We start from the raw sequence: 14,506 nt of genomic DNA on the forward strand, positions 1-14,506 counted from the left end.
GTACTGGGGTGGTCAAGGGGAAGAAATTGTGAGTGGGAAAAGAGGGGAAAAAGAAAGAAAAGTTGAAGTAAAGGAAATAATCAGGGCCTTTGAGGGGTACCTGCCAAGCAGCCCCGCATCTGAGCAATAGTGCCTGGAGTGGGACAAGAAAGGCACAGATCATCTGACCAAGCCTCTTTCTAGCTGACTTCAGTGGTCACTGGGAACCTGAGTGCTTTCCCTCCCACCATAAAGGAAAGAGCTGTTGTGGATGGAAGCACAGAATCATTCCTGCTGGAAGGGACCTCAAGAGATCTCTAGGCCAACCTCCTGCTCTCAGCAGGGTCAGCGACGGGCTCAGAGCAGGTTGCTCAGGAGCTTATTCATTTTGGGCTTGAAAAGCTGCAAGGATGGAGATGACACAAGCTCTCTGGGAAATCTGCTTCAGTGCTTGAGTGTCCTGATGGGGAGAAGGATTTTCCTCCCTTGTTTCAGCTGATGCCCAGTGGCCCTCATCCTCCCATCATGCACAACAGTGAAGAGCCTGGCTCCATTTTCTTGCTGGTACCCAAGAAAATGTGGGAAGGCTGTTATTAGGTCTCCCCAAAGCTTCCTCTCCTCTCCTCTCCCCTCCTCTCCCCTCCTCTCCCCTCCTCTCCCCTCCCCTCCCCTCCCCTCCCCTCCCCTCCTGGCTTTGCACCTTTGCAGCAAAGGCATCCTGGGCTGCATTAGGAGTTTTAGGGTTTTCTACCCTACCACTCACTCACACTGCAGCCAAAGCTGCCCTCCACATCTTCCACCAGTCCTGCCTCGTCTTCTTGTGAAAAACAAGTCCAGGAGAGCATCCCCCCATGTTGGGTCAGGGATCACCTTCCACCTTCCCTCTAAGCAAGGCCTTCCAGCAGAGGTCCATGGTCTTCAAAGTCCCCAGTGATTACTAGCGCCTAAAATTGTGTCCCTTCCTCCAGCTGCCTAGAGGACACCTCATCCTCTTCCTGACCTTCCTCAGGCAGTTCAGGGATCCTGACCAGAAGACCACTGTACATCAAGGAGTTAGCAATCCATGTAATGGTAAATCTGAGGAGACCCAGGCCTGTGCTGTGCTCCACGTACAGCTTGGCCTTCAGGCCATGTTGTGCTGAGCATATTGCTGGGTTGCAGGATAAACTTGATTGTAATGAGAAGTCTGCAGGAAGCTCCCACCTGGTGCCGGTGATTAGGCCAACTGCTTGTCCTTCCTTTTATCTGAAACTGCAACAACAAATTCACATGTGAAGCCCCTCTTTTGGGGGCATTAGAAATGATGACTTGAATTTTTCCTTTATAAGAAAACACTGAAAGAGATCACAGGAGCAAAATGGGATAACCCTTCTACAGATGGGGTCTGCAAGACTTGCTGCACCAGCTGACTGGACAGAAGGAACCTCACCGGGATCTTCCAAGCCACGTGCCTGCTGCTGGCCTTTCAGCTTCTCCAGTAGGCACAACCAAATCATGTGGGCACTGCTGTCCCATCGGGTACTCAGGTGGAAAGGACATGACAGCCCCTATCCAAGCCCTTTTCCTGCATGGGCCTACCAGGTACTTAGGGATTCCCACAATCAGCTTGCCAACCACGTGCCTTCTGCTGGTCTGGCAGAGACCCTGGCAGATGTGAGCCTAAAAGCACGTATCCCAGCCATGAGTCAAGGGCTGACCTATCAGCTACTGCAGAAAGAAGTGACCTCACAGTCCCGTTCCCAGCCATGTTCCTGCTGCTGCCCTACCAACTCCAGAGACAGAAGTGACCTCACAGCCACCTTCAGGGCCTTGTGCCTCCTGCTGGCCCAGGAGATCCTGAGGCACAGCTGACCTCACCATAGCATTCCCACCCACCTCCTCCTTGTGGCCTATGAGCTGATCAGACACAGGTCACCTGAGATTCCTCTTCCAGTGCCATGCGGCTGTTCTGGGACCTCACGATCCCCCTCCTGCCCCAAGGGACCAAACAGCTTAAGTTAGGGTTAGGAAAGGCTTGAAGGTGAGGGGATTAGAGCACGGGAAATAACAGCTTCAGGGGTTAAGTGTTCACGTTAGGGTTTAGGGACTACAGCTCGCCTTTCATGGTTAGGGATTAGGCAAAGGTTTATAGGGTAGGTTTGGTGTTCTGCTGAGGGTGTCTGGTTAGTGTTTTGAGTAGGGGCTACCCTGTTTAGGTTTTCTTTAGGGCTGGGGTGAGGGCTAGGGTTAAGGCCAACATTTTAATGCTAGAGGTGTGGGCAAGGGATTAGGGTGATCAATAGGGTAAGAGTACGGGTAAGGGGTTCTGTGTTTGGACTTTGGTTTCGAGGTAAACTTTGAAATGAGGGATTAGAGTAGTGGATTCCTTGCAGGGTGAGGGGTAGCATTTAGGGGCAGGCTTAGGACTTAAGGTTGCTGGTTAGAAATAGGGTAAAGGCCTAGCATTAATGTTTTCGCGGTCACTGTCACAGTGGCATCAAAATTACCTGGATGGATCTTAGCTCTCCAAAATCTTTCATTTCTTTTGGCCAAGCCCCTCTTCCCTCCCCCAAATCTACCATCTTCCAGTCCCAGCTACCTTGACCTCCCCAAAGCTTTCATCTTGTATGGGGACAGTAATGTAAGGGCTTTCAAGACCTCCAAGTATCTGTCTGCCCACTGCTGGCCAGCCAGAAGTGCCCTCAGAGCCAGCAGCCAAGGGGACACAATGTGCTGCTGTGCTGGAGAGGTCCCTGCTCAGCCACCCCAGCAGTGCTGGCGGCAGGTGATGCCCTCCCCCACCCCTGAGGTACTCTGCCTGCATCCCAGCTCATGCTCCAGAAGGGCTCCCATATCTCCTGGGACGCATTTCCCACACGGGTGCTTCAGCTACCCCAGGGCATCCTGGAGGCAGTGACCACCTCTGTGTGGATAACTGCAGCAAGGGCTGAACATAGATTTTAGGACAAACTTGAAACCTCCGCAGAAAAGAACTCTTTGGAAGAGCTGAAAAAGTCTTCCTTTCCAGCATTGCTAGGTTTTTTAATGAATTTTCATTATTTGTTTCAAAGGTTTTCTTTTTAAACAGCACCAAGGGCATGTACTAGCAAGCTGATTATGCTCTCTTTCACTATGTGAATAGTTTTCTGCAGCCACTTATCAAAATAAATGTTCTTCCCGATGGTTCAAATGGAGAAACATTGCTCAGAGGAACTACTGTGTTTATACTGGCACATTTTCTCTCTCTAATTCTGCCCCTCTGTCTTTTCTCCTTCCTCTGCCTATTCTGTCTTCAATGGGCTCTTCAAGGGAAAGACTCGTTGAATGACCGAATAACTCATGTTGGAAGAGACCTGAACATTGTCTTGTCTGACTCTTCTGCTCAAGACGGGGCGACCTAGATGAGATATCTCAAAGGCTCCCCTCAGCTTGCCCTCATCTACAAAGGAGCTGAAGGTGAGCTCCATCCCACCATACAGGGAGATAACAAAGATAACTCAGCAGTGTTGGCCCACGTGCTGGTCACAGAGCAATGCCAAAAGTGATGGGCTGCCAGGAGGACTCCGTACCACTGATGACATCGGGGCCTAATCGTCCAGCATAACTCCCACTCACATCATCATCTACTTCTTCAGTCCAGGTATGACCAGTCTGGCTATAAGGAGATCATGGGAGACCATGTCTAAGGCCTTGTCAAAGTCCAGGGACACAACATCATTGCCTAATTTCCCCTCCCATATAGGTTCAGCAATGTTTTTCTTTGCCTTCAAGTACCTGGAGATGGCTGCAGGAGGACTTGCCCCATCACCTTCCAAGGGACTGAGGTAAAGCTGACCAGCCTGTAATTCTCCCAGACCTCCTTCTTGCCCTTCTTGAAGATGGGTTTGATATTTGCCTTTTCTGAGGACCTCGGAACCTCCCTGATGGCTCTGGCATTTCTGAGATGTTTGAGAGTGTTCTCGTGTTGACACTGGCCAGCTCCACCAACACCTCTTTACTCCTTCCCACACCAGGACCAGCTCAAGGCAGCACTTTCTCTGCCCCTCTGGGCTCCCTTGAGGTGCTCCTGGGGCTCCAGGGGAACCTGCTGTGCAACAGGCTGAAGTCATCACTCATGTTCCCTCCCTCAGCTGGGGAGAGACACTTCTTTCCAGTAGTGTCATTTCTCCCAACAGAGACTGAGTTTTCAGGTCCCGTCATTAGACAGGAAACCAAGACAGTGACCAGGAGGGATCTCCTTTACCCCTCCTGAGGGAAGGCATTCATCTGAGTCAATGGAGGCATCTCATCCTGGCTCTGTAGACCTGGGGCTGGAAGGGGACTCAGCTCCCTGCCACAACCCCCCAGGATGGGGATTCCTCTTGCCTCGGTTCAGGTGTGCACAAAACAGGCACCTGCCTGTGAGCTGCCTCTCTCAGCTCCCATGGTAATTAGTGAAGATGAAGGCCATGAGTGAGCTGCTCAGACACACCTGGTGACATCTGAGGTGCCAGAGGTGACCAAGATGCATGCTCGTCACTGTGAGCTCTAATGGAGCATCTGGGGGCAGCACCTTGGAGGCTGACGGGAAATTCCATTGGCCAGATGAAATGACAGCAGATGCCCACATGTAGGACAACTGAACCTGTAGATATTCCTTACGTCCTGGGCAGCCTATAGAGGTCTTCAGCAGACTGAATGGAGACATGTGCCATAGGGAGAGCTAAGTCTCTCTCTTTCTGTTCTCCATCAGCTGTATTTTCTACATGTCCTTCAAGTATAGGGGCAGTTTTGTCAAGTGCATCCCTTGCACTCTAATTGTCTGACCTAATTCAGGCCAGCTGAATCTTAATTTAATAGCCAAATACAGGCCTGTAGAGCTCTGTGAGATGCCAGGATGCTCCAGCCCAACTGCATGAAGCTGACAGGGACAGCACAGGGCCTGTACAGGAACCCCCTCCCCATTCAGACTCATTGTGTGACAGGCACCACCCAGGGCATCTCAGACAGATTCGGTGCCTTTGGGCCCATGTCTGAATCCCACCACTGCACTGACGTGAGGTCTGTCCCTTCTCTCTCCAGCAGATGCTGGGCAGTGCATGAATACCAAGCACATCACACCAGGGTCCCCACTCGTGTGCATTCCCTCTCAAACTCTGCTGTTCTTCTCTCCCCCCATCGTTTAACCATGCCCTTGATGTCACAGACATGCATCAGGCTGGTGATTTTCATTCTGCCTCTATCACAGCATGTCCACAGCCAAGGGCACTCTCAACATCATCTCTTCCTTCCTGTGATTCACCTCCACCACAGAGGCTGCAGAGACACCACAGACAGCAAACTCCTCTCCTGCTCGGACTGCACAGCCCAGCTCTGTTTCTCTTTGGCCTTGGAGAGAGCAGGGTTTGCCACCTTTGTGGGCCCTTCATTTCTTCTTCACACTGCCATCTGCTCTCCACTCCAGCATGTGTCTGCTCTGAAGCAAAGCCTTCGCACACTTGAGGTCTTGGGCACTTGGTAGCAGGTTTCCCTCTTGCAAGTCTGCTCTCAGCCCAAAGGTGCCACAGCTGAGGTGCTGCAGCCCAGCCATGCACCCATGCCCTCAGCCTGGGGCACAGGCAGGAGGAGCTGGAGCTCTGCATGCAATCTCTTCATCCCACTTGGAGGGAATAACAGCTGAGGTGTGTTGGGACAGCTGACATGATTGGGGTGCTGTGATGGGTGGGTAGAGGATCATCAGGAGAGACAGGCCAGAAGGATGAGGAGGGAGGTGTCCCCAGTGTGAAGGAGCTGCTTAGATGTGTGAAGCTCCTCTATGGGATGAACAAACTGGGTGAGCCCTTGTGGGTGAGGGTCAGAGGAGAGAGTGGTAAGGGTGACATTGTGGTGGGAGACAAAGAACCCATGGAAGTCCCCCTGTGGACTTTCATTACCCTGGCATTCACTGGAAGGAGACCACAACAGCATGCAAACAGTCCCGGAGGTTTCTGGAGGGGCTTGGGACACAGCTTGGGACACAGGACTTTGTAGCACAGCTGCCAGATTGGCCAAAAATGGTGACACTCACCTGCATCTGTTAGTCTCACAGAAGGCAGAGCTGGCCATGGATGTGAAAACCAGTGTCAGCCTTGGCTGTCGTGACCATGCAAGAGTGGGGTGTCACCTCCCAGGGGGAAGGAGAACAGAAGAGTGCAGATGCTAGCCCTCAGAGCAGCAGACTTTGGCCTGGTCTTGTGACTTTAAGTGGGGGATCCCCTATGAGCGGCACAGAAGAGCAGCAGAGCTCAGTACAGCTGGTCTGCAAGGACAGTGTCTTTCAAGTCTGAGAGTGTGCAGACCAAGAGTCAGGAAAACAAGCAGAGATCTCAAGAGAGAAACGTGGGGAACCAGCAGACTCATGGGGGAAGCTGCATAGGAAAAAGGCAGCATACGAGAGGTGGATGCAAGGATTGAAACAAAGGGGGAATTCAGAAATATGGTTGGTTTTAGGAAAGCCAGAGCTCCCGTAGAGTTGACACTTGCAAGGGAGTTCAAGGGCACAATGTTACCACTTCAGGAACAGTTAAAGAAGAAATGAAGTCAACATGTGGCCACTGCTGAATTGAGTTAGGTAGGTTAGATAGGTGTGAGGCACTCTTGGCCTTTGTCTTCACCAGCAAGGTCTCCCAGTTCCGTGTGCCTAAGAGGCAGAACCACAGGCAAAATCCAGCAGTGGATGGAGATCAAGTCAGGGCTTACTTAGGAAGGTCAGCCCTTCATAGTCCCTTGGACCAGATCGGATGAATCCAAGGCTGCTGAGAGACCAGGCCGATGTCACAGCAGGGCTGCTCTGCTACATTTTGGAAGGTCATCATGACCGGAGAAAGCCAAAGGCAAATCTTGCATACATCTTCTAAAAAGGCCCAAGGGCTGAGCAGGGGAGTTACAGGCTGCAGTGACAGAGGCCAGGGGCTGCGTGGCTGGGCAGCAGCTCTGTGGAGAAGGCGCTGGTGGTCCTTGAGTTTCCTTAGGCAAAACATGAGCCAGCAGAGGATCCTGGGCTGTATGAGCAGGGCTACAGCCAGGAGAAGTGATTCTCCCCCTCCGCTTGGCACTTTTTACACCACATCCAGAATCCTTGCCCAGGTTTAGAGCCTGTGCAATGACAGTGAGACATGGGCAAAGAGGAGCCACTTCACTGGAGGGCCACTAAGATGGCAATCCTTCCATTACCCTTCAAGTGTTTGTGTGATTTCCCCAACAATACCAGTATCTGCAACAACAACAACAACAATAACAACAATAACAACAACAAAAGCACTGATCTGCCTAAATATAAATACCTGCAGTGGAGCAGTCTGCATCCATGGTAGCCACTTTGGGCAATGCCAATTGAATCAGTATTTGCAATATAGGGCATGATGCCCAATCCAAAAGTACATACCTAAAGCGGTTCAGAATAAAGGCTGTTGTGGTTTAACTGGGCAGGCAGCTAAACACCATGCAGTTGTTTGCTCACTTTCCTCCCTGCAGTGGGACAGAGGAGAAACTTGGAAAAAAAATACCAAAACCGTGGGTTGAGACAAAGACAGTTTAATAGGACAGCAGAGGAAGATAAAATAATGGTGATAATAATAATAACAACAACAATAACAACAATAAAAGAATATACAAAACAAGTGATGGACAATGCAATTGCTCACCACCCGCTGACCGATGCCCATCCCATCCCTCAGCAACGATCTTCGCCCCCCAGCAGACTCCCTCCAGTTTCTTTACTGAGCATGACGTCATATGGTATGGAACAGGCTTTTGGCCAGGTTGGCTCAGCTGTCCTGGCTGTGCTCCCTCCCAGCTTCTTGTGCACCTGGCAGAGCATGGGAAGCTGAAAACTCCTTGACTATTAGAAATACTACTTAAGTAAACCCTCAGTGTGTTCTCAGCATTATTCTCATCGTAAATCCAAAACACAGCACTCTGCCAGCTACTAGGAAGAAAATTAACTCTATTCCAGCTGAGAACAGGAGACTTGGCTACTATCAACTTCATTGCTAAAAGAGAGGGAGATGGAGGGATCTCAGAGCTTCCAGGTTCCTGTAGAAGATTTCAGGCCTCCAAGAAAGGAGCTGAAGATAACAGTTTTCAACTAGCATAGCCTTTAGATCATTTCACGTGTGAGGGATCTGCTCCCCCATTTCAGTCACTGGCACCCAGAAACCTCACCTGCTTTGCCTTCCTCTCCTCCCAAAGCCTGACCAAGTGATGGGAGGAAAGGCAGCCAAAAGAGTGTAGGCCTCTGTGAATCAGCTGGGGTCTGGCACTTGGAGGGCCATGGTGTCATCCCCTTGTACGCCCCATAAAGAATCAAGCTGGGAAGTGAGTCTGCAAGTCTGACTCAACAAAGTCCATGGACAGGCAAGGCTGTGTCTATGGCTGTGTCTGGAGACCCGTACACCTCCAGCATAGATCCAGCTGGGTGAAACTGGGCATAAATGGTCTCCAGGGCCCCTGGACAGAGGTGGGGGTGGAAGCCGCAGGTAATGCTGGTCAGGGCTGTGAAGGTCTATGGATGCTCTCAGGGCCCTGACAACGCCCCCATGGGATCCCACCTGCCAGTGCCCACAGGAGGCTAAATTCTCATTCCCTGATGTGGAGGGTCTGCTCTCTGCTCCTCTCCTTCCCCATGTCCCTGGGGACCTGGAGACCACAATTTCATGGCCACTGCAGCCTTCAGGTCTTCACATGCCTGACCAGCTCTTCCTCTTTTGGGAGTACCAGACCCAGGACAGCAGAAGAGTGGGTGGCCCATTTAGAAGCTGACCAACACACAAGGCACCATCTAACCTGTAACATGTCCCATAGAGACCCTCCATATATCTGAGCTGCCCTCACATCACACAAGGCATCCCCCACTTCTCATCTCCCCTCTCAGTCTCTCCTCAAGACGCTGTATCTCCAGCAACCACAAAAGCCATGGGAGCTGTCCTTCCCCACCTCAGCTCTTATTCCACTGATGTCACAGCTCCGTGATGGCACACGGGGCTCCTGCTCTCTGTGCCCCACGCTCTGGGCTTTGGTGCCCATTTGGGCTGCAGCACCTCAGATGTGGCACCAGGGCCAAGGGCAGACTTGTCACATGGAAACCTGGTCCCCAGAGGTGGGAGCCCGTGTGTGGCAAGGCTTGGCGTCCCAGCAGAGGCATGCTGGAGTGGGTGGCAGGTGGTGCCATAATGATGGATGAGGTTCCCCCACGGAGAGCAAAAGCTGCAGTCCCCAAGGGCAGAGAGCAAGAGGCCTGGGCTGTGCAGCCCTGGCAGGAGAGGGCTTTGCTGTGCCAGGTGACTCTGCAGCACCGTGGGGCCTGTGCCAGAGGTGGAGCTGAGCTGCAAGAAGGACAAGGTGCTGCTGAGAAAGTCCCTGGGGGAGGACAGCCAATGACCCAGCCACACTGTGGACATCATGCTGGGGGCTGACTGGCCAGATAGCAGCTCTGCAGAGAAGGACCTTGGCATCCCGGAGGAGAAGCAGCTGAGCAGGATCTGAACTGAACCCTTGCGGCAAAGGCCAACAGCGTCCTGGGCTGCATTAGGAAAAGCCTTGCTGGCAGATGGAGGGAGGTGACCCTTCCCCTTCACTCAGCACTGGGGAGGCCCCATCTGGAGTGCTGTGTCCAGTGCTGGGCTCCTCACTACAATAAAGTTGTTGACCTACAAAAGCAGGTCCAGCAAAGGCCATAAAGCTGTTTTAAGGCACTGCAGCATTTTTCATAGGAGGAAATGCTGAGAGATGTGGGACTGTTCAGTCTGGAGAAGAAAAGGCTCGGAGGGATCTTGTTAATGCATATAAATACCTGATGGGAGGGCATGAAGACCAGGGAGCCCAACTCTTCTCAGTAGTTCCCAGTGACAAGACAAGGGGCGATGGACACAGCTAAAAACACATGAAATGCCATCTGAACCCAAGAAAGCACTTTTTGACTGTGAGGGTGGTCAGCCACTGGAAAAAGTTGCCAAGAGAGGTTGTGGAGCCTATATCCATGGAGATATTCCAACCCCAGCCAGACAAGGTGCTCAGCAACCTGCTCTAGCTGACCCTGCCTCGGCTGGGGGGTTGATCTCCAGAGGTCCCTTCCAATCTCAACATTTCCATGATTCTGTGAGTATGAAGGAGAAAAGTAAGAGAGAGAGAAAGGAACAACACCTAGCCTTGACTGCAAATACAGTGGGATCCCATGGAGAGGACCCACGCTGGAGCATGGGAGAAGTGTGAGAAGGAAGGAGCAGCAGAGATGTTCTGCAGTGATTGTTAGCCCCCTCTGCACCATCCCCCCTGCTCCTCGTGATGTTGGCGTAGGTAGAAGAACTGGGAACAATGGAGTAATTTGAGCCTGGGAGAAAGTGTGAGGGGAATGGTCTTTAATATTTTTCTCATTGTTTCTCACAATCCAAATCGTTTTTTAGTTGGCAACAAATTAATTTGATCTTCCCCAAGTCAACAGGTCTTTGCCCATGATGGTATTCAGTAACTGATCTCTTTTACTTTACCTTGTCCCATGAGTTATTCCATCTTATTTTCTCCCTTTGTCCTGCTGAGGCAGGGGAGTGAGTGAGCAGCTGGGTGGGTGCCTGGCTGCTGGCCAAGGTTTACCCACTACAGAACCACCACATCAGGACTGCTGCATCCAGCATGGGGCTTCCCAGCACAAGAAAGTGCCTGACAGACTGGAGCAAGTCCTGCAGAGGCCAGAAGGGTGGCTGGGACCTGGAGCACATTCTGGACAAGGAGAGGCTGAGAGAGATGGGTTCTTTAGAAATCGTTCAGAACAAAACACAGGAGCAAGAACCCAGGCCAGTTGGTGGGATCTCAATCAATGGAGATATTCAGTATTTGTTGAGACAAGGCCATGAGCACCTGTTCAAACTGGATCTGTCTAAGAACCGGCTTGGCTGAGAGAGCAGCTGTGGCAAGAGCTATGGGGCTTGTGCGCAATAAATGTCAGTAGGAAACTGGCTCCCTTTTTCTTAATACTGGTGGTGGAGTTGGGCATCACTGAGCCCCGGAGGAGGATTGGAGTGACCATGCAGGAAACGTCCCTTCTCAGGGCTGGGGTGTATGAACAGAGGTGGAAATGTCCGGTGTGTGGGACTGATCTGGGACAGTTTTCCCAGGGCAGCTTCCCCAGGATGTCCAGGGAACATGGCACAGACCTGGCCGCTCTCTTCTGCACCTTTGGAGCTGTGCTTCCTTCACCATGATGCCTGACACTGCACTGTCAGCACCCTGATGGGTGCCCCCACACTGCACACTCACACAGCTTAGCTCTACACTGGGGCTTTCCTCTCCCGGGCACTTCCCAGCCCAGCCCCTCCCCAGCTCTCCACACTTCCCCTGCCCCCTCCCCAGCCCAGCAGAACAGCCCAGCCTGGGCTGGCCCCATCGCAGTGCCCACCACAGGGTGCTGCAGAGCTCTGGGCACTCACCCCACAGCCCCAGCCCCTCTGAAGGGCACAGCAGCTCCTGGGGGGCAGAGCGGAGGGGGTTCAGGCTCCCCATGAGCCCCAGGGCTGGTGCTGGCCCCAAGAGCATGAGGAAACAGAGGCCAGGCACTCTCTGGCTCTCCTGAATTCATATTGTAGGTGATGCTCAGTGCTGACTGAATTTCCCCGTCCTCTGCTCCCACCAGCCCCACTCCCCAGGACGGCATGAGAGTCCTGGGGCTTCTCAGGCAGCTCCTGCATCTCTCCACTCTCCCTTTCTTCTGCCTGCTGGGCTCCTACTGACTCCCATGGCAGAGTCCTTGTTTTGCATACCTCAATTTAATCATAGAATCATAGAATCGTGAAGGTGGGAAAGGACCTCAGAGATCATCGAGTCCAACCTCATAACCCAACTGCCTGGTCCACCTCTAAGCCCTGTCCCCAAGCACCACATCCACACGATTTTTGAATACTTCCAGGGACCATGATTGGACCACTTCCCTGGGCAATGTGTTCCAATGCCTACCCACTCTCTCTGGGAAGAAATTTTTCCTAATATCTAATCTAAATCTCCCCTGGCACAACTTGAGCCCATTTCCTCTCGTCCTATCACTTGTTACCTGGGAGAAGAGACCGACCCCCACCTCGCTACAACCTCCTTTCGGGTAGTTGTAGAGAGCAATACGGTCTCCCCTCAGCCTCCTCTTCTCCAGACTAAACCACCCCAGCTCCCTCAGCTGCTCCTTGTAAGACTTCTCCTCTAGACACTTCAACAGCTTCAATAGCTTCATGTTTTGCTTTTGGGGGAGTTCACATCTGAGGGCCTTTCACCTTCTGAGCCTCCATTCATTGCAACCCCAGGGCACGTGGGGAGTCCCCATCCTCTCCTCTCCTCACCCCTCCAGATTCATTTCCAGGGAGTCTGGTATATGCCATCACTCCTGTCATACATGAAGAAACCTGAGGAGAGAAAGGAAGCTCATGGGCCATCTCCCCTGCGCCTGGACACTTTTAAAGTGTCTTTTTTAAAGCTTTTAAAGTGTCACTTTTAAAGCTGGACAGCTTTTAAATCCAGAATACTAGGTCCAGTGGAACCCAATAGTACCATGATCTGAACTCCCAAAACACTGAGAACAAAAGATCAGACTCTTCAAAAACACAATTCCTTGGACATTTTCTTGGAAATACCTTTGGAGGAAGAGCCCAGCCTTCAGGCACTGGACCTGGGAGATTCTGTTTTATTGAAGAGCTGCTATTGGGCATGCCACATCTGACAGAGTGTTGTGCAACTCAGAGACAATAAGATCAAGCCTCAAGACAAGTAGTATGAACCCAGCAAATTATCTGTAAGCAGGATTACTGCAAGAGAAGAAAACAGACTCCTGGCCTAAGAAGGACTCTGGGAAATGTGCAGAGAATGGGAGGCAGGTTATTGTCTGTGAAACAGCATCCATTGGGCCACTTTAGATAGGGCATCCTTGAGCTCCTGGTTCCTCATGCTGTAGATGAGAGGGTTCACTAATGGAGGCACCACAGTGTATAACACTGCCACCACTAGGTCCAGGGATGGGGAGGAGATGGAGGGGGGCTTCAGGTAGGCAAAAAATGAGGTGCTGATAAACAGGGAGACCACGACCAGGTGAGGGAGGCACGTGGAAAAGGCTTTGTGCCATCCCTGCTCAGAGGGGATCCTCAGCACAGCCCTGAAGATCTGCACATAGGACACCACAAGGAAAACAAAACAACCAAATGCTAAACAGGCACTAACCACAATTAACCCAACCTCCCTGAGGTAGGCATCTGAGCACGAGAGCTTGAGGATCTGGGGGATTTCACAGAAGAACTGGTCCAGGACATTGCCTTGGCAGTGGGGTAGGGAAAATGTATTGGCAGTGTGCAGGACAGAGTTGAGAAACGCACTGCCCCAGGCAGCTGCTGCCATGTGGACACAAGCTCTGCTGCCCAGGAGGGTCCCATAGTGCAGGGGTTTGCAGATGGCCACATAGCAGTCATAGGCCATGACAGTGAGAAGACAATATTCTCCTCCAATGAAGAAGAGAAAGAAAAAGACCTGTGCAGCACATCCCAAGTAGGAGATGGCCCTGGTGTCCCACAGGGAATTGGCCATGGCTTTGGGGAGAGTGGTGGAGATGGAGGCCAGGTCTGTGAGGGAGAGGTTGAGGAGGAAGAAGTACATGGGGGTGTGGAGGCAGTGGTCACAGGCTACGGCGGTGATGATGAGGCCGTTGCCCAGGAGGGCAGCCAGGTAGATGCCCAGGAAGAGGCAGAAGTGCAAGAGCTGCAGCTCCCATTTGTCTGCGAATGCCAGGAGAAGAAACTCGTTCGTGGAGCTGCCATTTGACATCTGCTGCTTCTGGGCATGGAAACTGCCAAAGGAGAGAAAAGAGAAAAATTTAGAGAAGCTTCTCTGAGCAAAATTTCATTCATTCATTGTGCAATACCTAAGGGTGCCTTTCCTTCTTGTGCAGGACTGTTATGCAGCTGGGAGGCTTCAGCTGTGGTTTGTGCTGGCTGAGTGTGCTGTGCAGAGCCGTGCCCTCTCCCCAGGGGCTCCTGGAGGGTCAGCCCTGCTTTCCAGCAATGACCCATGGAGGCAGCAACAGCCCAGGGTGTTTGGAGGGAGGCTTCCTGGGGAGGAGTTCCCTGTGCTGCACTAGAGCGGAGGGCAAAAAGCCCAGAAGGACGCTTTCTTCCCCAGAGGAAGGTGAGAGATGAGGTGAGGTAATGTGTCTCGTCACAGAGGTTGCTCTGGAAAAGACACAGGCCAGTCCTGGGAGCAAAAGGGCCCTGTGCCAGGTGCAGAGTTCAAAACACCTCTCCTTTCCAGCACAGCTCTGCAGAGTGTGAGGAAGAGGACAGGGCAAGGATGCTGATTGGCATGGGCAGATCGGGTGCTCTCAGACATCTCCAGGGTCCTGCAGGAGAGCTGTGCCCTTCTGGAGGGATGCTCACAGCCCCGCAGGACTCCCTGTCCAGCAGAATCCGGTGTCTTAAGGTGCTGTCTGCTAAGGGACGCAGTGTCTCATTGCCCAAGCACTGAGTGCAGTGTCTCGAGCCTGGCAAATGAAGAGAGGGCGTGGGCACCTTGGTCC

The 14,506-nt window shown here is 52.2% G+C and overlaps 1 protein-coding gene across 1 annotated transcript; it reads right to left on the minus strand.

Annotated features, from left to right (window-relative positions):
* Positions 1-12,822: 12,822 nt before the first annotated feature.
* Positions 12,823-13,758, minus strand: LOC309603316 (olfactory receptor 14C36-like; the record flags this gene model as incomplete). Its single annotated transcript, XM_082338194.1, has 1 exon — positions 12,823-13,758. The coding sequence occupies one exon, from the start codon at positions 13,756-13,758 to the stop codon at positions 12,823-12,825; it is 936 nt and encodes a 311-aa protein (XP_082194320.1).
* Positions 13,759-14,506: the final 748 nt, after the last annotated feature.

This window comes from Platalea leucorodia (assembly GCF_965183815.1).
Source record: "Platalea leucorodia genome assembly, contig: HAP1_HAP1_SCAFFOLD_54, whole genome shotgun sequence".
In the NCBI taxonomy this organism is placed as follows: Eukaryota; Metazoa; Chordata; class Aves; order Pelecaniformes; family Threskiornithidae; genus Platalea; species Platalea leucorodia.